The following is a 24,880-nucleotide window of genomic DNA, read 5'->3' on the forward strand; positions in this document are numbered from 1 at the left end:
ATGAAACCATAGAAGCTGTCAGGCCTGCAGCCATCTTTTCTTTTGGATCTTTGGCCTGCCACACTTTCTATTATTCTGCTGTGCATTTTCTATTGTGGGAAAATGGGAGGGGGGGATTGTAAGGAGTTGCATACTATGTAGCCATAACAAAATTCTTCCTAGAAAGCCAAGGTCATCCTTTGTCTTTGCACCTCTGCACCTGACCAGAACTGGATGGGTGGAACTGCCAGCATGGCAGTGGGAGATTGGACCATGGGATGGACTTGTGGGTGTGGGCGCAAGATCTTGAACTTTCAACTAGGTGGGGAAAACCGGGAAGCTTTCAGATTCGGGTTTTCCCAGATGTGCCAACATGGCTCTCTTTGAGCAATACTTTGCCTTGGACTCTGATTTACTTTTGGATGCTATTTGGAACCCTGACAGAAGCTTTAATATAGGCAACTGGTGGGTTCTCGTTCTCAGCCAGGCCCCGGTGTTTCACAGAAGCCAGACGGCCATTTGCCAGGAATGCTCCAGAAATGGATTCCTGTACCAGGCAGGGAGTTGGTCTAAGATCCCTTTCAACTATACTTTCTTACATCTTATAATAAAACCAACAATAGCATTCTCTGCTAGAATAAGTGTGCTGAAATATTGAGAAGTGCCTAAAGGTAAAACCTCCTGTTTTGAAGAGAGACAAACATTTCCAGGAACCGAGTTTCATTTAATTAAGATCTCCAAAGCTGATCCTAGTTCTAAATGTGGATTTTATATAAGAAGACTTTGCTAGTTGTGCTAAAGGACTGTTTAACCTAGCTTTCAGTTCCTGGAAACAGCCAGCCACATAATGGCTGAAAACAATAACGTTGTTCCACTCATCACCAGAGATGTCAGTTACTGTATGTCAACACCAGCCTGGTTTCAAGGCTATGAAGCACAGGACAAAAAGGCTTTTGAATCATGAGAAAAACAGGGAGCAGCTGAAGTAGTTTTAAATTTCCTGTGAATGAAGGTGGAACTGCATCGTTACATTGACGGAGGCAATTAGCTGTTGGGGAATTGAAAGTTTGTCAGAATTTGTTGCAGCAATCGCATCCAGAAAGCACACACAGGTAACTGATTCAGCAGGATTCATTAACTTCCCTTTATATATACTATAACACATGAAGCAAATATACAACACCAAAAGTAGGTTTTTCAATGTGATAGCAAATACATGCAAACACAAGCAGAGAGGGAACAGTTTCAGTTCAGAGCAGCAGACTAGTTTAGAGCTCATCACAGACTCAGAGCTGCAGAGCTGAGCCACGCCCTGGCTCCTAACTGTTTCAGCTCCCATTGGTTGACCTTGTTACTAAGCCCTATTCCAGTTCATGAATATACACTGACAAAGTTTACAACCATGTTCTAGTTTGAGGACCCTGACAGCAGACGGTAGCCAGAGATACACCATCTTGAAAGAGACACAGTGAACCCTTGATTGACATGATTGCGGTGGAACTGACCTCTTTTCCACACCGATTATCATATGCAGCATCATGTCATTATTCAAATGACCTAAATTGATGCTAGGAAAGTCATTTGTGTAACAATGTTGATGAAGTGAAACACCCCTGATAAATACTATCCAATTTAGCAAGATATATTTTTTAATATTAAGTATTCCTTAATCCTAATTAGCCTATTAAAATGGTGCCATTTTTAGCAGTTTTGAGTATTATGTGGCTAATCCCTCTTTGGAGAAGCAAGATCTGTATAATCAAGAAATCGAAAGCCAGGGTTTGTGATAAGGAAGAGAGTTTTAAATGTGGTCTCCAGATGTGTTGGACTGGAACGCTAGTAATCCCAGCCAGGATCACCATGGGAGAAGTACAGATTAGGGAATGTTCTATAGATAGAGAGCAAGGAAGGTAACCTTGATGGAAATGTACAGGACCAAAAGGAACTGAAGTATTTGTTGAATTCAAAACAATGATAATATTCAGAAGTGGCTCAGGGAGATGTCTCCCTAATTCACTGAAGCAAAAGGAAGAGGCGGCATAGCATAATAAGACTTGCAAGATTATGTTACTATAGCCAATCGTAATAATAAAAAATAGTTTTAGCCTTTATATAAAGTTGATTTCCTTCTTTGGTCTACCCAGGGGGGTTGAAAAGCCAATATGCTAATTGATACTTATTGAAACGATTGCCGCTGCCCCCCCCCACATTTGCTTATTTGAAGTATACAAAATATTCTCCATTCTGCATTCTTGAACTTTAACAAAATCAGGATAATAGATCATAAATAGAAATAGAATATTTGTAGCTCAGGGTTGAACTGTGAGGTCCTTGATGTTCCCAGAGCTTTGATGCTTTCTTGCAGACATTTCATGATCAAGCTAGGCATCATCATCAGTGCTAGTAGGGAGTGGGATATGCTAGTGCAGGGGTGTCAAATTCGCGGCATCACGTTGTTGTGTATTGTGACTTTTTCCCCTGTGCTAAAATGGTGGTTATGGCCAGCATGTGACACATCTGGCCCATGGGCCACACATTTCACCTCCCCTATGCTAGGGGGTTGCCCCATCAAGTGTTGTTAGGAGTGATCTTGATGGTTCCTTGTTTGGCTATCGTTTACTCTTCGTTTGTTTGAGTTGGCGGTTCCTCGATTGGGTTGTTTCCTCCTTGATTGTTGGTCTAATGTTAAGCTCCGGTCATCCAGGTGTTGATTGCTGATGAGAGATGTTTTCGTTTTGCTGTCTCCTTTTGGCTTTTTGATGACCTCTTTTAAATGTAGATGTTGTGTATCTCTATGTGTCTATTGAAGGCCAATTTGACTGAGTGAAGACTGCCAGGAATTCTCTAGCATTTTTGGACTTGTCTTGGTCTAGGCGAGTGATGGCGAACCTTTTTGGCACCGAGTGCCCAAAAAGGTCATGCGGAAACATCAGCACCACGCTCCGGAAAAGCTGAACTTCCGGGTTCTAGCGCGCATGTGCACCCAACAATCATCTGGCTGGCGCGCATGCGCAGACCAGTTTTCGGCACTGCTCCATGCATGAAGGGACAGCTGATCGTCATTCGCACATGCATGCCAAAAACCCGGAAGACAAACAACAAAGGCTGTTGTATACATCAGCAGTCACCAACTGGTGGTCCGCGAGAATTTTTTTTTTGCATTTTTTATATTGCACTAAATCAGGGGTCCTCAAACTATGGATATGTGCAATGTAGGTTTGTGTTGCTGCAGAGAGTCTCCCCCTTTGGGGTCTTTTTCTGAAGGTTGTAAGGGAGGAAACTCCAACGGGGTCTGCTTCAGCCTCTTGGTGCAGGGCTTTGGGCAAAGGCTGGAGGTGCTGCTGGTGGCAAAGAGCCGGAGGGCCTTGTTCCACTGGGACTGCATCATGGCCTGCAACTGGCTGACCATCTCAACCTGCTGAGCCTCCATCACTGATACCTGGCCTTGCACCTCTGCAGGTCTTCCCTCTGCTTGGAAAGCCTATGCTCGTGGTCCTCAGTAAGGTGCTTCTGCTGAGCCTCCTTCTTGGTCAGATCCAATTTGAACTGAGCAAGCTGTTTTGCCAACTCTTTCTCGTGGTGGCTGCTTAGCTGCAATAACTGCTTCCTGTTGGGGCCCTAAGGAGCCCAGACGGACAGGCGAGGAGTGGCTGGGAGGGGAGGGGCAATTAGAGGCTGGCAAGGCACCCCTCCATGTGAGTGACATCGAGTTGGCCACGACCAACCAGTCACATGACCACCTAGTCACACCCACCCAGCTGGTCATTAGGCAGATCATATTAGTTGTACGCAGGGTTTAAAATTATGAATTTAGTGGTCCTTGAGGTCCGAAAGATTGGTGACCCCTGATGATCTATTTTCTTCTTTTGATGTTCAGGATTGCCACAGAGTAATTGTGCTCATGTAAATAGTGTTCTTAACAGACAATAATTTTTTCTTCAACCAGCTCTTCCATGACATCATTCCAGACAGCTGTGTTCCGACTCGCAATGACTAAGAAGGAAAACATTGTGAATCTTTTGAGTTGGAAATGTCTGGTTGCAGCCTATTTAAATTGTTTGTTTCCTAATTGCTAGTACAATTAGTGACAGCAAAAGGAAACTCTGTAGTAGTTCAATGACTAATAAGTTTGTAAATTTATTTTAAGTCATCCTCTCATTAATTCTCTTTCTTCCTTACTTCATCTTACAATTGTTTGTGCTATTAAGGAATTGTTTGGGTTTTTTTTTGCATTTTTATTGTTCCTGTACATCACTTCAGAATGGGTGGACAGAAACTGCTTAAACATTCATGGTAAATAAATAATCTAGTTATAAGCCAAAAACTACTCCTCCAAAAATAATTTCTAAGCCAGTCTAAATTTATTGTGTGTGCATGTGCACACATACCCAACAGAAAATGGCTAATGTCAAGCTTAATACAAACTTCAACAGTCTTGCTGGTGTTTTCTCACCCATGCAAAATATTTAAGACATTGCATGTAGGAAATTTAACTGGTTGGGTTCTGAAGAACCTATCAGAATCAATGCTGGTCGGTCAAAGTGTGGGAGATGTCAAAATTTGAAATGCCCCCTGAAATTCTTCTCTGCTTGTAATTTATGCTGGAGTATAAGACTTTACTGTATAAAAAGGTAAGAGTTTGCTATGCTTCCTACGCTAAGGAAGAGCATCCTTTTGGTAATTGGAGGCACGCAAACTGTATAGAACTGAAGATTAAGGGATGGTCCCTGTGATGTGATGTACTACTATGGAGCAGCAATTTTCCAGGAAGGAGGGAGCCCATTTCAAGGAAGAGGGCGAGGCAAGAGGCAACATAGCCTGGAGCTGGATCAGAGATGGAGAAAGAGAATTAGTGTAGCCAATCCCTACAATCGCTCTGGTTAAATTTGTTAGGATGAGAGTTAATATTGGTTTAGTCTGGCAAGATTCTGTCTGTTGGGTATGAGCAAATAGAGAACTGAGCTTGGGCTGGGCCCAAGATGTCAAATGGGCAGATGTCAACCTTGCAAGGTAGTTCAGACACGAATCACACTTAGAAGTACACATGGTAACTTCATTGTAAGGGTACATTAACAATAACTTGCAAGTCTGAAAGTATGTCTATTCCCCCTCACTTTACAATTTTTTAAAAAAAAACTAGGGAAGATCCATTGTAACATGTTTGCCATGCCCCCCATTCTGCAAACTCAACTGCGACATGTCTCACCATTGTCTAGTCTGCGGATCTTCCTTCTGTGTCCCAAGGTCATCCACACATACCATTACAGCAGGCCACATCTCTGTCTGGGCTGAGGTGGGTTGCTCCCGGTTCAGCCTGGATCAGGCGAACTGGTAGTGACGGCGGCAGGAGGCTCCGCCCACCCACCTGGACGCTTCTGTGCATGCGCAGAAATGTTGCGTGCATGCATGAGGACGAGCAAACTGGTAGTAAAATAATGGAAACCCACCATGGTGTCTTGGGGGGGGGCGCTTGTGATTTTCTCCAAGTTGGGATGCGTTTCTTTTAATGTTCATTCTCTAAGTTTGGGTTGTGTCCTGCCTTAACCTGGAGGGAAATTTTGGCTTCTATTCAGTTACTGGAGAGGCTTCAGAAGGTGCAAATCTGGAGAGATCATGAACTACATCTAGCCTTGGGGCTATAGGTTCCCCACCCTTTGCTTAAAATGGAATATGATGTGTTCTCAAAGACTTTAGCAAGGCAGCAGCTTGGCCTTCTATTTATAGTGACTCATAGGAATTATTTTTGCCATTCTTACAATTGCTTATCTAACCTCCTGTACTCAAAGCACAGTATGAATTAATTTAGGATTATAAACAAATCATGGTAGCTTATATCCTGAGGGGGAGGTACACATACTGGATTTAGAAGGCTTTGGGTAGATGCTTTTGTTAATGCAGAAATGTGGATGGCACATTTGAATGAAGACAAAGAGGAAGTCAAATGCAAATAAAATACCCCTTTTTAAAGAAATGCTTCAAGTTCATGTTGCATTTCGTCCTTAATTGCAGATAAATCACTATCTGTGTCTTGAGATTTCAGCACATCCAAAAATAAAAAATAATACTAATTATATATATATATATATATATATATATATATATATATATATATATATATATATATATATATATATATATATATATATATATATATATATAAATAATATAAGCTGATAATGGATAAGAGCCTGTGGCCTAATGGCTAAGATGTCTGCCTAACATGTAATATAGCCCAGGTTCAAATCCCAGTAAGGGTATGGCTAGCTGATGAGAGCTAAATAGCTTGAAATAGATCTATACTAGTCTCCCTTTATTTATTTATCAGCACAAATACAACAAATTATATATATATATAAAGTGTTATTGCATAACTTCTATTATGTCATAATACTTATGCTAGCATAATGTTCTAGCAAACAAATATTAAGAAAAGGACATGGAAGGAGATGATAATAGAATGCTAAGCTTGTCCAATTAACAAAAATAATTATGAGGGAAAAATATAAATGCCTGAAAATAATTGAATAAGTTTTCCCATAGAATTATATATAATTGTGCATCATCCATTATCTTCTCTTTCTTCTCCATAGTTCCAGTTTCTTAAATGTACCCAGTTTTTCCCTCTCCTTTATTTAAGAGATATGATTGAATTTTTCAGAAAGACACAGAGGATTTACAGATTAAAAGAATTGGAAGGGACCTTGTGGGTCATCTAGTTCAACCCCCCAGCCCAGGCAGGAGATCCTACATGATTTCTGACAGATGGCAGTCTAGTCTCTTCTTGAAAGCTTCCAGTGATGAAGCTCCCACAACTTCCGAAGGCAACTACTGTCCATTGCTTGATTGCTCTCACTCTCAGAAAGTCCTTATTTCCAGGTTGAACCTCTCCTTGTTCAGTTTCCACCCATTATTCCTTGTCTGGCCTTCAGGTGCTTTGGAAAATTAGTTGACCTCCTCCTCTCTGTCGCAGCCCCTCAAATATTGGTATTATTAGTCATTGTTGCAAATGGAGGGAAATGCTAGATAAACAGGTGATTTGGAACTAACATGAAATGCCCAAGAAAAGTAACCAGTTACGCAACTTGATACTGCCTATTTAGGAAAAGCTAAGCTCTTTTTAAAGGAATTCAAATTTAATATGCCGATATGTAACAGACAATGCATCTTCCTGTAGAATTAATATGTCAATGCTGCAGGGAAGGCTGTAGCATTTTATAGCCTCATGATTTTTGACAAGGCTGAAATATTTGATATCAGGCATGAAATTTTGCGGTTTGACTCCTGCTATAGATTCCACAAGTCCACAACAGGCCGTTGCCTTCCACTGACACATTTATTTTATATAAAATAGTCCTTTTTTTTGTCCTGGCACGTTTTTCTAAAACCCAGCTGCAAGTTCAAGTATTCTGTACCAAAGCTCTTCCTTCTCTAACCTAGTGTCCTTTTTGATGTGGTCTGGTGCCATCTGGAAGGTCCCACTTCAGGGTGCACCATAGCCAAATTCTCAAATCCATTTCCAGTACAAAAGTGTTGCCATTTTGCCAGCCATTAGGAAGATCTGGGAGTTATCTTCCAACTGTGGGTCAAACTGAAACCAATGCAATTTCCCACCCCCACCCCTTCAATCTGGAGCCACGCAAGCATGTTACAAAACTATTTCTAATTTCCCAGGGAAATCATCAGTGGGGTTTACAAGCATGGGATATGGAGTCAATGGGATATGGAGTTTAGAGGCCTCTGCTAAGCAGTGGCATCACACTCACAAAGTCACTTGACATTCGGTTGACGACAGCATTGGTTTGATTGCATCAAACGGAACAATAAAATCATTTTTTATTTCTCTCAAGGGTTTCTTGAAATAAACACACACATTTAAATACGCACAGGGAAATGTGGGCAACCAGATGTACAGCAGATGTGCGCCCAACAGCCATGGCTGAGTGCAGCTCACTACAAGCATCCTGCGTCACTGTGTGTTTAGAGGAGAGCCTCCCCTCCTTCTAAATTCTATCTGTTTTTGCTACAGCAAGTGTCGAACCTCTGGTGCCACATCAAGTGTGGAGTGACTCATCCTAAAGTGGGGGGAAAGAACCCAAAAAAACAATTCCATGCCATTAAAGAGATAGTGTTGTGGGAGTTTCATTTTGAATGAATCCTGGTGGCTGGAAACGCCTGGTATCCCTTTTCAATTTTCAGGCTGCCAGGAAATCTCATTAAAAGCAGACTTGTTGATGTAATGCAACTGCTGTTCTGTTTGGAAGGTGCTACCGATGTCATCTACTGAGTAACTGCTCATGTGCTCCCCTGTTTCAGGCAGATTTATCCCAAAATTGCTGAAATCATTCATTCCACAAATGAAGCGGCAAGGGGCCCCCAGAGTCGGGTTACAAAAATCCAAATATTAGCCAGCAGTAAAGAGATGCAGAAAACCACAACATTTTGCTATCATTTAGCAATCATCCAATTGTTTGCAGCTCAGATCTGGTAGCTCTAATGAATGGGATTTTGTATACATATTTCCCCCTTTGATTCCCGGTGAATCTGGTCATAGATGAGAGGGGAGGATGTGGGTGGTCCAACACTGGAGGTTTTTAGCAAGAGACTGGACAGCCACTTCTCTGGAATGGTATAGGGTAGAGGTGTCAATCTTGATTTCATTGAGGGCTATGTTTGACCTTGGAGGGCCGGAGGTGGGTGTGGGCGTGGCCACAGGAGGTGGGTGTGGGCGTGGCCACAGGAGGTGGGTGTGGGCGTGGCCACAGGATTCATGTCGCAGCACCTGTGGTGGCCAAGTGCTAAGGCAGGACTTCCCTGAGGTGCTCCCTCCCTCTCATTATAATCTCCTTCCTTCCTTCTTTTTTCTTCCCTCTTTATTCTCCTTTCGTCTTCCTTCCCCTCTCTCCTTCTTTTTCCTTCCTTGATCTCTTCCCGTCTTCCCATCTTTTTCTTTGTTTTTCCTCTTTCTCTTTCTCCTTTCCTGTCCCTTCTTGCATGCTCAAATGCAGAAGGGGAAACATTTCTTCTTTCTGCCAGCTAAAACAGAGCTCGGAGGGCCACCCATAGCCCCCCATGCCCCATTTTCGGCTGTGACGGCCTCCTTCAGCTCTCTCCCAGCAAAAACGGAGCTTAGGGGGCCACACACAGCCCCCCCCCCCCGTGCCCCATTTTCAGCTGCGATGTCAATTGTCTTTGCACTAAAATAAACATTCACATTTTTCATGCGTAAAAAGCTAAAACTGAATCTCCTTTGCATGAAACATACAATTTCCATCTGTACCTTGTTTTTTGTAATGGTGCTTATTTCAAACCATGTGAGAACTATTTTTCCAACATGGACAGTAAGGCCTTGCAGTGTTTCAAATTGCATTGGTGCAAACAGTTTTCTGCTGCTCTTTAAAGCAGCTGGGTCTTTTCTTGGCATATGTCTAAGGCAGGGGTGGGTTCCTGTACCGGTTGGTACCGGTTCACTTCGTGCGCGCTTTGCCCTCTACAACAGCCAATAGAATACATGTTCTTGCACAGGAACAGGAAGCTCAAGTTCAAAGCCCAAGAGAAGGTGTAAAAACCCCTCAGTTTCAACTCCATGTGGTCAGCTGCCCAGGATCATCCATGTGGTTCTGCTTCATCATTAAACCAACTTTCCAATCAGCCTGCAGCCTCCAGCCTCCATTTTGTCTTTAGTGCCTTCCTCTCGGCTTGGAAATGGACCTGGATATTTCTTCCAACATTGTGCGCAACTCACATAACAACGGCCTTGGTTAGCCATGAAAATTCTTCTCCCCATTGTGGCAGTCAGTGAAGGATTACCTGTTTAAAGAAATGCGAAGAATGGAACCTTTTCTGCCAAACAGGCAGCATTATTCAGCATTATTCTCTTATATGGTATTTATTGCACTGCATTTGCTGAAGCTTTCCAGATTAATATGCAGAAATTTGCAGCCTTCTTGGCATTTTTCAAACTGCAGTAAATAATGACTGGAGAGAGGCTTTGCCCTGCCTTTGAAAGGAGCTTTGCCCAGATCAGGCCCAGGGAAAAGCCAATGAATCTCTCACCGGCAGTGCATCTACACATTAGTCATTTAAGAACGAGCAAAATTCAGGCTGGAATCTGCTGGTTCCTTTTGCTAATGCCCCAAGACAGAGCTCTGAATTATGTCAGCACGCAGCTGGTGTAACTAATTTGCTTCCCTTTTTAGAAATCGTTAAAGGAGAATCGTCCTTCCAACCTTTTTCTTCCTTACCTGGTGTGAGTCAGCAGCACTTCTGAAGTGCTGTATTGTCTGCAGCATTAAAACAATACAACCTAGGGCTCCCCTAGGACTAGGGGAAGTGATGGGATTCAAATACTTTAACAACCGGTTCTCTGCCCTAATGACCAGCTGGATAGGCAGGGCTCAGTGATCATGTGACTGGGTGGCGTGGTGAACTCAAAGTCACTCATGTCGATGGGCACTTCGCCTTAGCTGTTACAATGTAATAAGGGTTAACCGGAGAGGCAGTTTCTGTAAGCAGGGCAATAAAGATTAGGCTAGAAACAACACCAGAATGTTTCCTTCCTGCCTTCCTTACAGGATTAGCCCTGTAAAGTGGAAAAAAAATAAAAGGAGATTTCTTCCAACAATCGGTTCTCTGAACTACTTAGAAAGTTACCAACCGGTTCTCCCGAATGGCTGAATCCCACCACTGACTGGGGGAGAGATGATAACAGTGTTCCAATATTTTAGGGACTCCCACAAAGAAGAGGGAGTCAAGCTATTCTCCAAAGCACCTGAGGGCAGGACAAGAAACAATAGGTGGAAACTAAACAAGGAAAGATTCAGCTTAGAACTAAGGAGAAATTTCCTGATCTTGAGAACAATTAATCAGTGGAACCACTTGCCTCCGGAAGTTGTGAATGCTCCAACAGTGGAAGTTTTAAAGAAGAGATTGGACAGCCATTTGTCTGAAATGTTATAGGGTTTCCTGCTGGAGCAGGGGATTGGACTAGATGACCTCCAGCACTATTAAATTTATAAAAAGCAGGGCCAGGAACTAGATGTTGTGCCTTAGAATTCTTTCTTCAAACTGGTTCTCTGCAGAAAGGGGGCTTATTATAAAAGGTCATGTGTGAATGCGTGTAAGCATATTTACTGTGGAATACAGACAGGACATAATTCAGTGAAAGATCATATACCTGGTATATGGAAAAGTTCATTTCGCCCAATTAATTTTGAACAATTAATCAATGGAACAAATTGCCTCTAGAAATTCTGAATGCTCCAACACTGGAAGTTTTTAAGAAGATGTTGGATAACCATTTGTCTGAAGTGGTGTAGGGTTTCCTGCCTAGGCAGGGGAGTAGACTAGAAGACCTCTAATGTCCCTTCCAATTCGTTATTCTATTCTATTCAATCAAGGCCCCTCTTCTCCCACCTCTAACACAGCTTCCTTCATTTTCTAATTTACCCCTTTTATCTTTCGTCTCCTCTTCAGAATTTCCTGAGACTGCACAGATCTCTTGAGGGACGTGAAAGATATAGCTTTATTTGTCTAACTTGCATGGACAATTTATACTCTTTTTTAAAAAAAAAATCTGCAGTGGAAGCCAACAGAGTAATGAAATCAATCAAAATTTGCTTTTGCTTGTGGGCTGGAAGTTGATGTGACCGTACACTGGACAATGGGGAGGAGAAAGAAGAGAAGGGAAACTTCTGGGGCAGATCCTGAATTATGACAATGCATTTTGAAATTTATCAATTAGAGGACAAGAGGAGGATGGAGGAAGAGAGAAGAGTAGCAAATCATTTATCTTTGCTTTCCCTATTACCTATTTTGGAGAAAATCTGAAGAACCAAAGAGCTTCCTTATGAAGTACATTAAAATTTCATTTCCTATTGAGTGGGAAGGATGTAAAACAAGTGATTTGGGATCTCAATTTAATTTACTTGCTCTTCAGATTCTTGAAACATTTTGGGGGCCATTTTCTGTCTTAGAAAAACCATGTTAGGGCTTTCTTTTAGTGAGTCAGTGGATAAAGTGAATAGGTTTAGGTGTCTTGTACACATCAGACAATCAGATTTGGCTTTGGGGCTACACTATTTCTAGGTGTCCTGCCTAATTAAAGTGTTGCTCACAGAATGTGCCCAGTGATTATCAAGATAACCACGAAGAAGAGTGGGTCAACTTATTTTCCAAAGCACCAGAAGACAAGACACGAAACAATGGTTGGAAACTAATCAAGGAGAGAAGTAACCTAGAACTTTCCTAACAGTGAGGACAATCAAGCAGTGGAACAGCTTGCCTTCAGAAGTTGTAGGTGCTGGAGGTTTTTAAGAACAGACTGGGCAATCAGCTAGCGAATTTTTCAGAATATAAGATGCACCAAAATTTTGAAGAGGCAAATAAATAAAAAAAAAGGGTTTTGCACTCTGCAGACCTCCCAAAAATGGCCCATTTTTTTTAAAGCCTTTATATAGCCTTTAGGAGGCTTGTGGAGTGCTCGGGGGGAGGGGATTGAGCAAAACATGGTCAATTTTTCGCTCATTTCTGCCCTCCCCAGCCCCCAGGAGCACTTTGGAAGCCTCCTAAAGGCCTCCTAAAGGCTCTGCACGACCATTTTGGTGAAGGGGGCTGGGTTTCAGGAGGGAAAAAATGCTGTATTCAGTGTATAAGACGCACCTAGATTTTTAGCCTCTTTTTTGAGGGAAAAAGCTGTGTTTTATACTCTGAAAAATACCATATCTGAAATGATATAGAGTCTCCTGCTTGACCAAGGAGTTGGACTAGAAGAACTCCAAGATTCCTTTCAGCTCTATTCTGATTGATTGATTGATTGATTGATTGATTAGACCTGTAATGGGTATAGATGAAACACTTGCCCCTATAGGTTTTGAAAAGGATTATAGGGATAGTTTGCTCCATAAGACCATTTCTCCTCCAAGTGGGAAAGAAGCCCTACTGATGTGGGTCGAGATGTTAAACTCTCCATGTCTTTACCTTCCAGAATGCAACAACTCAATATGCTGAGCAGGTAAGTCTAAGGTTTCCAGGAAAGTCATAGATTAGAGCCGAGGTGGCGCAGTGGTTAGAGTGCAGTACTGCAGCCATTTCAGCTGAACTGCTAAGCTGCAGTTCGGCAGTTCAAATCTCACCGGCTCAAGGTTGACTCAGCCTTCCATCCTTCCAAGGTGGGTAAAATGAGGACCCAGACTGTGGGGGCAATATGCTGACTCTGTAAACCGCTTAGAGAGGGCTGAAAGCCCTATGAAGCGGTATATAAGTCTAACTGCTATTGCTATTGCTATAGATTGCAGATATCTACCTTTTTTATTTCCTATGGCTGGAGCCAAAGAAAGACTTAAGTATTGGGGGGAGGAACAGAGTTGGACAGGCTCTTAGAGAACATCTAATTCAAAGCCTTGCTCAGTGCAGAATCCACTATGCATTTCTGACACATGATATTTCCATCTTTGTATGAAGATCTCCAATAAAGGAGAACTCACCGTTTTGTGTGGTATCCAATTTTTGGCTAAATAAGTCAGGAAATTTTAAGTCGTGCTTCCTTCCTGTATTTTTAACCTGCTGGGGTTTTTTACCCTTCCTCTTGAAGCAATGGAGAATAAGTCTACTTCTAGTTTGTCACTCATGTACAAGATAACAGGAATAAGAATAAACATGGACAAGATCACAGGGAATAGGTACAAATAAATCACAGGGAATAGGTACAAATAAAGTAGGGCAAGGACATTAGGCATGCTGGTGCACTTATGCACGCATAATCACATCAACATTATAATCACATAATCACATCAACAGCTTAAGGTCATCACAAAGATGTTTTATTTTATTTTTCAAAAGACAACTGGACTTTCTTGTCTTGTTTTCTTTGAAAACATTTTGTTCTCATCCAAGAAGCTTCTTCAGTTCTAACTAATTGGTGGGGGGGTGGGAGGATCATCATTAGCACTCTGAGGATTGGTCCTTAGTACTTTGAAAGTAGTTGAGTAGTTGAGGGGTTTATCTGTATCCTCAGAGTCATCTGAATCAGGGTGCAAATGGTTCTGGGACTGGCTCAGGACTGCTGAAAGGACTGTGTTGTAAATAGGTGATAGATGGTATCTTATCCTTCCCCCTCTGTTGAGTAAAATAACCCCAAGAAAGTCCAGTTGCCTTTTGAAAAAAGGACCATGGAACACCACAACCTGAGTGATTGAGAATCTCCGCGGACAACAGTTTAAGATATCTAAATCCTTCTAGCTTATCTCCCCTCAATCATATCTTCTGTAGGCTAAACCAGAGGTGGATTGCGCCCGGATTGGGCGAATTGATAGTAATGGTGGTGGGAGGCTCCACCCACCCACCCGGACGTTTCTGCACATGCGCAGGAGCGCGCCCAAAACTGGTAATTTAAAAATTGGCAACCCACCACTGGGCTAAACATATCCAGATCCTTTCACTCGTCCTCATAGGATTTGGTGTCCTCATCCCTCACCTTCTTGATGTCCATTCTCTGAACTCTCTCTGAACCTGTCAGTGTCCTTTTGGAGCTGTGCCCAGGACAGACACAATCATGCTGAAGTCTGATACTTCGTGTCAGGCCGCCTGTCTTACTATAATGAAGAAAAACGAAATCGGATTTTTACAAACATTACGGAAGATGACTGCCAACATGGCACTTCCCATAAATTAATATATCTGAAGGATGTTAAGCCCAGGAAATTAGTACATAAATGCTAAGGGTAGAAAAAGCCATACAAATCTTTTTTTTTTCCAAGCTTGCTTTACTGTTGAAAGCTTTCGTGTCAGAAAATTGTGATGGGAGCCCGGGGGTCACACTTCATAAGGCACCTTAGACTTCTTCTTGGAATCTGCTCATAAGCGTTGAAGGTGTTTTGGCCCAAATAGCCAAAAGCACTTATTTTCTAACTGACAACCTCTCTATCTGGGTCACCTTTGCAATTGAGTTGTCAGAGATACGTTCAGACTTTCTCTCCTCAGAGAGAGGGAGAAAAAATCTAAATGAGGGAAGTAGAAGATAAAACAACAGAAGTTCTGTTGTAACAGAAGTTACAACAACAGAATAACGGAGTTGGAAGGGACCTTGGAGGTCTTCTGGTCCAACCCCTGCTCAAGCGGGAAACCCTATAACATTTCAGACAAATTGTTGTGTAATCTCTTGAAAACCTCCAGTGTTGGGCACCCACAATTTCTGGAGGCAGGTTGTTCCACTGGTTAATTGTTATGTCAGAAAATTTATCCTTAGTTCTAGGTTGCTTCTCTCCATGATTAATTTCCAGCCATAGTTTCTGTTCCTGCCTTCAGGTTCTTGGGAAAATAGGTTGACCCCCCTCTTCTTTGTGGCAGCTGCTCAAATATTGGGACACTCTTATAATGTCAGTCCCGTAGTCCTTCTTTTTATACTGAAAGGCTTTTTAATTTGTGAAGTTTGTTGAACTGGAAAATGGTTCGTGAATAGGATAACGAAGTGTGGATAAATATCAATTAAGCCTCAGGCAAAATATCGGGTCACATGTCATTCCTGCATCAGAAATGGCTGTAGGAAATTTTGCATAGCATATCTATGAATTGTTATGCTTTGAGGATTTTTTTTCAATGCAAGCAATAACAGCTATAGGTTACTGGGTTTTTCTTTTGTCTTGTGATTCTGTACTATTGATTGTCAGAATTAATGTTAAAATCATTAGGTAGATCACATCAAGAAATCAGCTCCGTAAGAATGTTAAAACCTATTTTTATTGAGATTGGCTATAATAACCCAGAATCACAGTTGTACCTCCTCTCTTGCTTATAGTTAACAGAGTTGGTAGGCACCATTGAGGTCTTCTAGTCCAACCCCCTGATCACGTAGGAGACCCAATACCATTTCAGACAAGTGACTATCCAGTCTTTTCTTTAAAAAATCCAGTGATGAAACACCAACAATTTCTTGAAGGCAAGCTATTCCACCAGTTAATTGTCCTCATAGTTAGGAAGTTTCTCCTTAATTCTAGGTTGCTTCTCTCCTTGGTTATTGTCCATTCATTGTTTCTTGTCCTCCCCTCTCATGCTTTGGAAAATAAATTCTCTCTCACGCACACACCCTCTTCTTTGTGGCAGCTTCTGAAATAGTGGAATGGCTGTCTAGGCTCTTCTTAAAAGCCTCCAGTGATGCATTGGGAATTATTAGAATTAGGGAGGTATCTGAGCTGCTTTAGAATGTTACCTGTTGTGGAATTAAAATATGTTTCATTCCCTATCATCCTGGGGGGTGGAGCCTTCTCTGTGGCAGCTCTGACCCTATGGAACGAACTCCCTGTGGAGATTCGTACCCTCACCACCCTCCAGACCTTCCGCATAGAACTTAAAACCTGGCTGTCCCGACAGGCCTGGGGCTAAAGACCTTCACCGTACCCGAATTGTATGAATGTTGTGCTTTTAATGATGTGTTGTCCTATATGTAACTCGGTTTGTCTCCCCCTCCCCTTGAATTGTGAGCCGCCCTGAGTCCCCTTGGGGAAAAGGGCGGCATACAAATATTAATAAATACATAAATACAAAAATGTTGCATAGGTCATCTTCCTTGCTCTATTTGTTGACCCTTTGAAAATTTTACTTACTTATTTATTTATTTATTTTCATTTCATCAAGCATGTATTAGATAACAGATATGTATAAACATGATTATGAATACATGAAATGGATATGAATAAAAGGGAATGTTAGGACAGGGATGGTAGGTATGTTGGTACGCTTATGCATGCCCCTTACAGACCTCTTAGGAATGGGGTGAGGTCGACAGTAGACAGTCTAAGGTTAAAGTTTTGGGGGTTTGGGGAAGAAACTACAGATTCAGATAGTGGATTCCAAGCATTGACCACTCTGTTGCTGAAGTCGTATTTTCTGCAATCGAGTTTGGAGCGGTTTACCTTAAGTTTGTATCTAAAATAATTTAGAAGAAGACCTGCTGTTTATTAAAAGAGCTCAACTTCTTTTAATCTTCCATGAGGGCCTAAACAAATTGTCCCTGACAAACAGTCATAATAACATTAATGAGTCATTCCTTAAAATAACAGCATTTTTTAAACTCATTTTTATATAGATGCCTGAGAAAGATGGGGTTATTTAATGAATAGCAAAGAGGTCTTGTGGTTTGAAGCATTGCTTCTAAAACATTTTTTTTAATAAGGCATAACTCCACTGTCTAGGATGTACAAGCAAAAGTAAAACAGATGAAAGGAGAACTTGAGTAATGATAAACTCCTGATGCATGCAGTGCATTACCCTATGAAACTATTTATAGGGATAACTGGAGGATCTGTGGAAGAAGCTGAAATGCTTCTTGTTACTTGGTCAATGTCAAAAATTGAATCTGAGACCCTCTGACAAGGAAGTTTTTGCCACAAAGTTTTGGTCCATCCTTGCCTCTGGAAACCCAAGTCATCTAAAATTAGGATCAGTAAATATTTCGTTAGTTTATCAAAATGTAAAATACAGGAATGCAACGAAAAATGACCACAATGGGGAAATTGGGGAGGAAAAGGGAAAAGAAAAAAGTGTAGGGTAAAGCAGGGTCCCCAATCCCTGGCCCATGGACCAACTCCGGTCCATGGAGAAAGGTTTTTCATGCCAGCAACTGGTATGCACAACAAATGAAGCCCTATTCACGGGATGCAGGCAGCATGCAAAAGCACACCCACTCCAGTCCGCAAAAAAACCCTTTCTCCATGGAACCAGTCCTGGTGCCCAAAAGGTTGGGGAGGGGCACTAGGGGGAAAAAAAAGAAAAATATTGACTTCAGACTCTTTTTGGCACAGTAGAATAAGTTGAAACTCGAAGTTTTCCTTTTATGTAATAATACAATATATACCAGTCAGGGATGTGATGGCTCAGTGGCTAAGATGCTGAGTTTGTCAATCAGAAGGTCGGCAGTTCGGTGGTTCAAATCCCTAGCACCACATAATGGAGTGAGCTCCCATTACTTGTCCCAGCTTCTGCCAACCCAGCAGTTTGAATACATGTAAAAATGAAAGTAGAAAAATAGGAACCACCTTTGGTGGGAAAGTAACAGTGTTCCATGCGCCTTCGGCATTTAGTCATGCCGGACACATGACCATGGAGACGTTTTCGGACAGCGCTGGCTCTTTGGCTTTGTAATGGAGATGAGCACCATCCCCTAGAGTCATTGAACAACTAGCACATACTGTATGTGCTAAGGGAACTTTTACCTTTATACCAGTAATTTTTATAACAACAAACCTACCGGTATCTAATCCGCAAAACCCAAAATCAAAGCAAAAATTCAACAGTGAATTCCAAGTAGAAACAAAATTAATTGTGTTCTTTTTCCTTTAATCAAAGCACTAAATTTTGCCATCTCTGCTAACTCCATTAACTTTCGCAGCCATTCATCTATTGTGGGAATCAAAGGGTCCTTCCATTTTTGTGCGTAGTGTATTCTTGCTGCTGTCAACATATATAACATCAAAGTTCCATTTCCCCCTCAAATTCTTTATCCATTAATCTCAACCAATCTAAAATTATGAATACATTCTGCTTCCATCTATCAAGAAGTCCAATTATAGTGTAATGGGATGCTGAAAACTAGTTTGTGCAGATTAAAACAAACTGGTATGACTTCTGCTTTAGGTTGATTCTCCATTTCTTCTTCCATGTCAGACTATTCTCTCTGGTTTCTGCCCATGTTTCAAGTTAATTTGAGGACAGACAGAAATCAAGCAGTTTAGTTCCTCCAGTAACATCATTAGCAAGGAAAGAGTTGGCGAGTTGTAAGCACAGATATTACCTTTAATCAGAGATCACACCTCTTATCCTACAGATATAGACCCCTGTTTTGGCAAAAGAAACTTTGGGATTGTTTGATTATGAATTAGTGAGTAGGATTGGTAGATCTCCACCAGAACTTAAAAAGCCAAGGGGCAGCACAAGAAGAAAATCTAACAAACAATCTGCAGCTGGTTTGCACAATCTTTTTAAACATATATTCCATATATCATCTTAAGAAAATACTCAGATGCTGAATTTATTTTTTTATCTTTCTTAATTGTATCTTCAAGTTTTGTAGCGACAGATTTACAGCTCTGGAAGCTGCAGAAGGTTTGAAGTGAATTTGGGGTCTCATATTAAGAGTGTTTACTTGAACTCCTTGAGAGTTAATGATTCATTCAACTAAAATGTTCTTAACAAGATTTTGCATCTCCTGCTGATGATGGATGAACAGATCATAACGCGTGAACAAACATTCTTATTAGAGTTTATCGGTTCTTTCTTTGATGCTGCTAAAAGCTGAGAGCCATGATATGTTTTCATTTCTTTCTTTTTTTAACAAATTAAATACACCAAGTGTTGAATCACCGTCAGTAAAGATTTAAGTCAATTTTCTCTGTTGTCAGGAGAAAAGGGGGGGAGGAGAATCGTATATATTGTCCTGAGGAAATCTGGGATATGTCTAGCAATGAAATAAAATGTGACACTGTTATGGGGGGAAAATAACCCAATTAACTGCTATGAATTTCCTTACATGGTTTTGAATTTTGTTCTTTAAATTTAATTTATATTTTCCCTAAATTAAGTTTTACAGAACCAATTATAGTTTCTGTTGATTTTAAGTGTTGTTTGCAAAATTCAAAAGGATCAGTTGTCAAACCTCTAATCCAGAACATGCCCATAGTTGAAATTTTTGCAAAAAGTAATTGAAACTGCAATGTATGTGAGAACAGATCCAAAGCACATTTCCCATATGCTTAGTTTAGCATGGAAACCATTCAAAACAAATTCTAAAAGTATAAATTTGACTGGGAATTGACTGGGTCTATTCCATCTTCTGTGGTTCATTGAAGGGCTTTACAAATTGTGTCTTTAAAAAGTCTGCCTGTATCTATAAATAAAGACTTGTTAATTAACACAAATTTTCCTTAATTTGTTGAATTTTAACAGCCTGAATCATCTTTGTATTCCAGTTCAATATATCAAGCTATCAAATTGGAGAAATAAGCTGAACTGAAAATTTATTTTGATTGTACTCCTTTAAACCACTTGGGCTAGTATGTGTCATAAACTCATCAGATATATTTTTCTTTCCTATAGCTCTCGTTGTACGTTTTCTGACCAAACGGTTCATATGGGAGTATGACCCCACTCTTGGTGAGTTCCCCACCCCCTTGTGTCTTATACTGCTATTACTATCTTTGTTAAACCGCCTAGAGTCACAGAGTGTTGAGTTGGATAGCCATTTATTTTCTTAAATAAATAAAAATAATATACCATCACATACATATATGCTATTTCATTAGAACAGTCTTGAAATATAATCTTTGCATGTACCACGTAGGGAATGGTACAACTTGCCCTGGCTGACTCGTCGCAGCTAACTCATCATGGCCAACTCATTGCGGGACAACTTGCCATGGCCAACTCACCGCTGAACAACTCACTGCAGGACAATTTAACAATTCTATTTAATTATTTAAAATAAACAAAAATAATTTTAATTTTTGCTATTCACATTTCATTCTGTCCCTCTGCTTGCATCCTTTAATTATTCCATTCCACTACTTCTTTGATATTAGTGTAACTCTTGTCCTGCAGGGAGTTAGCTGTGGCAAGTTGGCCACAGTGAATTGACTGTGATGAGGTGGCCATGGTGAGTTGACAGTGGCGAGTTGGCCATGTATTGGCATGAACCCTAGCATGTAGGTTCAATCTCCAGCATCTTTCCATTCAAGAAGCCACTAGTAATTGGGGAAAAGACACTTACCCAAAATCCTAGAGAACTACCAACAAACTGAACAAACAGTAATATGAACCAATAGCTTGATTTTTATGCTGGCATTTAAGATTGTATTTTCATTTTGGCAGTCAAATTGCAAAAACTAAGTTTAATGTGAGCAGACTTCATTATCCATAATTATATGGTTAACATAGCAAAGCAAAATAACCAAGCAATTTCATGAAAAGACAACTATCCTAAAATTCACACATTTTAAATATTTTGAGTCAGTCTTTGGCTTGCACAACTATCACTCTTGACTCTAATGCAATCTCTTCAGTATTGTTTAAAAATTAGAGTACTGTAGAAAATATACTTGGTACAAAATAACTGTTTTGAATGAAATGCCCCCTGAAATCATCTTTAATTTTTTTGGGTAGGGAAAGCATTGATTGCATCTTTTTTTAAATTTCTTTTTATTAAATGTTTTAACGAAAGTAAAAAAAAAATTAAACCATCTGATATCCAAGAGAAACAAAAGAATAGAAAGAAAGGAAAGGAAAAAGTGCATACAGAAAAGAAAAAAGAAAGAAAGAATGGTTAAAGAAGTGACTTCTGATCTTCTTTATTAAAAAAAGGGCAAGCAAATTTAGTATCAGTCTATCTCCATTGATATGACATTACATAAATTACTTAAATTACTTCTTCTCATATCTCAAGCCTTATCCATCAACTATTCCCCAATTAATGTTTCTGTCCTGGATTAGCAAAAATTCCATAAAAGGTTCTCTGAACATTATAAATGTATTCCTTGTTTTTACCCTAATCAAGCAGGTCAACTTCATATTCATTTTCTTTCCTCCCAATCATTCTTAATCTTTGCTTCATTAAGAGGCTGTCATAAGATCAGATCTCCATCCAAATTTTCTTGGGAATTTCTTCCCAGCTTTAACAGCTCTCTCATTTGTACATCCAGTAATAGACCATTATCCAGGTCATTTTTCATCTCTTGGCTTATCATTTGTATTCCCACTTTAGTTTTCATCTCTGTGTTATAGCTCACAACTTCTGTTTTATTTTCTAGTATTCAAATTATTCTTCTTTGCCTCTTACGTATCTTTTCTTTAAGATCTCTTTAAATAGTGTTTTTATATTAGCAGATATGGTTCTAAGAAGAAGAAGAAAATAAGTAGATATGGTTGCTGTTGAACTTCTTTCCCCTTTCTTCAAAAATCCTTTGAAATGTCTCCAGTGGAATACCCTTTGACTGTCTTTTTTGCAAGTTTCACTGCTGGTCTTCAAATTCAAAAGCAAGGTTGTTGCAGAATAAAATGGAGACACAGGGTGGCAAGGAAGTGACCCAAAATGTATTTTATATATTTGTAAGAAGATAGTGATAAACATTCATGGTTAACAGATAAATGTTAATAGCACCTATTAGAATGTATATTTGTAAATGAATTTTAAAGGGAAAAATTTTAAAAAATGATTCCAAAAATTAATAATTTAGAAAAAAATGGTAAATCAAGGACTGCGCTTAGAGGCAACTCATCTTCCTCGTGACTAGCAAAAACACAGAGTAAATGAGACAACCAATATTTGAACATAGGCCTAATTCATACTATATTTATTTATTTAATTGAAATTATATACCTGCCTATTTCGCAAGCTGTCTGTCTCTGGGCAGCATACAATGAAACAGTTAAAAACAAAGCTAAAACAACAGTTGAAAACAAGCACAAAAACAAGTAGGAGACTGTGAGACAATGAATTAGTTATCGCATGGACTTCCTAGATCCATGGAATCCCCATGTCTGCTTTAAAAACTATATTTTAAGGATTCACTGAAGGTCATTTGAATTGGGGCCAATCTCACCTGTTCCAGAGTGCAGATGTTGTGGCAGACAAAGGCTTGCGTCTTGAGCCCCATAAGATAGAATTCTTTTAGCAGAAGAAACCCATAATATCCCCCTTCTGCCAGACCTGAAGGGATGGGTAGATGTGTTTGTGGAGAGGTGCCTCTTGCCATGGGAAGCTTTAAAATAAAATAAAAAAACAGGACATTAAAGAACCTAGAAGCAAATCAGCAATCAATACAGTTGCAAAGTAGAGATTTAACATGCATTGTTCGAGACACACTCATAACTATTTGTACTGCTGCATTTCGCTCTAGTGAAAGCTTCTAAATATTCTTCAAGGGCAACCACATATAAAGTGTGTCCAGGGGTGAAATGCTACCGGTTCTGACCATTTCGCTACAACCGGTAGGAAAAAATGCTTAGGTTCACCTGAACCAGTAGTAAAAAAAAAAGCTTTAAAAAGTGGGGAAGAAATTCTATGACACTCAGCTGTGCTGCGTGATTGTTAGAACCTTTTAAAAAAAACTTTTTAAAGCTTTTTTTTCCTGCTGGTTTGGCGAATAGGTAGGAAAAATACTTGAAAAAGTTGGGAAAAGGTTGGCCACGCCACTTTACCCCCCCCCCCAACACCACCAAGCGACGCCCACAGAACTGATGGCAAAAAATTAAGATTTCACTACTGCAGTAGTCTATTCTTGAGGTCACCAGGACATGAGTAACTGTGAGTGAACATGAACCAGAAATGGGTGCAACTGGCACACCACACATATATAGTATAAACGTGGAAGAACTGAATTTCTGTTGATCCAAAGTTGGCTTGGCATATGATTTTGCTCAGTTTTTTAAGAGCAGAGTACGACCTCCAATCTAAAACTCATCCTACTAACAATGCTATAAGCTGACACTGTAATGAAAACCACCCCAATTTTTCTGTAGATAGCCAAGGCACATGCTATTATAGTATTCTTCTCTGCTGATGCACTAGCCAATGCAACTTTGAACTGATGTAACCCCGATAAGACAATTATAGTTAAATTTGGAGTATGATATAGAATAAATTCATCCCTAAGGGGCAGAGAACAATCTAGATTTTTTTTAAAAAAAAACTTAGATCCCTCCCTTCTTGATGATTCAGATTCTCCAAGTTGCTCTAAAACCCAGATAAACTGGCTCTTGAAATTGTGGTCTGCTTGAAAATGAATAGTGGCTTAAAGTAATTGATTATAGTCACAATTTGTCTCTTATTTTTTTCCTGGCAACTCTTTTAGACTCCAAGCATATGGCACTGACATCTACAAACTAAATATAATTTAACTGATTTGTGAAAGGCTGCCAGAGTCCCTAGAAATAAGCCAATATTTAAGCTAACAAGAGCTCTTTTTTGGCACTGATATGTACAGTGTGTATATGTATGTTTTGTTGTTTTAAATGTCAGCTTGAAATGTCCCTTTGACTTTTATAACTGCCAGACTGACATTTATTATCTTCTCATCTGTTCAAATCTTTCTTAAAGAGTGATACCCAAAACTAGATACAATCCTTGAAGTAGAATCTTATCCATGCAGAGAAAGTGGAACTATGACTTCCTTTGATTTAGAAATGATACTTCTGCTGATGCAGCCCCAAACTTTAGTTGACCTTTTGCAATTACATTAAAAAATTAAAAGTTGCCATGTATGTAGCTTACAAAAACCCATTTTCTCTGTAATTTTGATGATGGATACTCATATTCATAGTCCATGTTTTCAACCAGGCAAACAAAATCGGTCATTCTTTAAAAGGAAAGAATATATACAAAGCAGTCATTAATTAATACTGCTCCCCCATTTGGGGGGGGGGGTATTGTGCCTCCCTTAGTGAAGATGGAAGCATTTGCCAAGACGTTTAGATTCTGATCCTTAAAATCTATATTCATCTCTTCTTTGGTTTCCTAGATTTCAACACTTCTTGTTCAATGTCAGTCTTTTGTGAGGAAGTCGGGACAAGAAGCTCACTTAGGAGTACTAGCTCTTATCTTTATTGTAAGGTTACATTACATTAAGAGAATCTTGCAAGTCTGAAAGTATATCTCTCCTCTCCATTTCTTTTATAGTCCAAGCAACTAGAGAGCATCCCTTTTGACATGTCCCAAAGGTGCTTTTCTTTTTTCAAGAGGCATTAGGGAAACAAAACAACCACTTCATAAACTCATGGCACAACATAGGAGAACAAACCTATCAGGATAAGATTCAGTAGCCCATCTGCATTTAAAAGACAAAGCCCACTCTTTTGAAGACAGCAAAGACCATATTTTGGACAGAGAGGACCACTGGTTTGAAAGAGGGTCAAAGAGGCCAAT

At 40.1% G+C, this 24,880-nt stretch overlaps 1 protein-coding gene across 3 annotated transcripts in view; it reads left to right on the forward strand.

The window, feature by feature from the left end:
• The window catches only part of RERG (RAS like estrogen regulated growth inhibitor), a 133,484-nt gene that overhangs the window by 97,462 nt on the left and 11,142 nt on the right, over positions 1–24,880 (forward strand). For 2 of the 3 annotated variants that reach the window (XM_087722844.1, XM_087722845.1), the window contains exon 3: positions 20,062–20,118. In XM_087722844.1, the coding sequence (XP_087578970.1) occupies positions 20,062–20,118 (57 nt within the window). Of the gene's footprint in view, positions 1–20,061; positions 20,119–21,904; positions 21,999–24,880 lie in introns of those variants that run through there. The other variant, XM_087722846.1, reaches the window with a different exon arrangement.

The sequence above is a fragment of the Thamnophis sirtalis genome, unplaced genomic scaffold, assembly GCF_051295495.1.
Source record: "Thamnophis sirtalis isolate CommonGarterSnake01/CBP01778 unplaced genomic scaffold, rThaSir2_p1.2 scaffold_9, whole genome shotgun sequence".
NCBI lineage: Eukaryota > Metazoa > Chordata > Lepidosauria > Squamata > Natricidae > Thamnophis > Thamnophis sirtalis.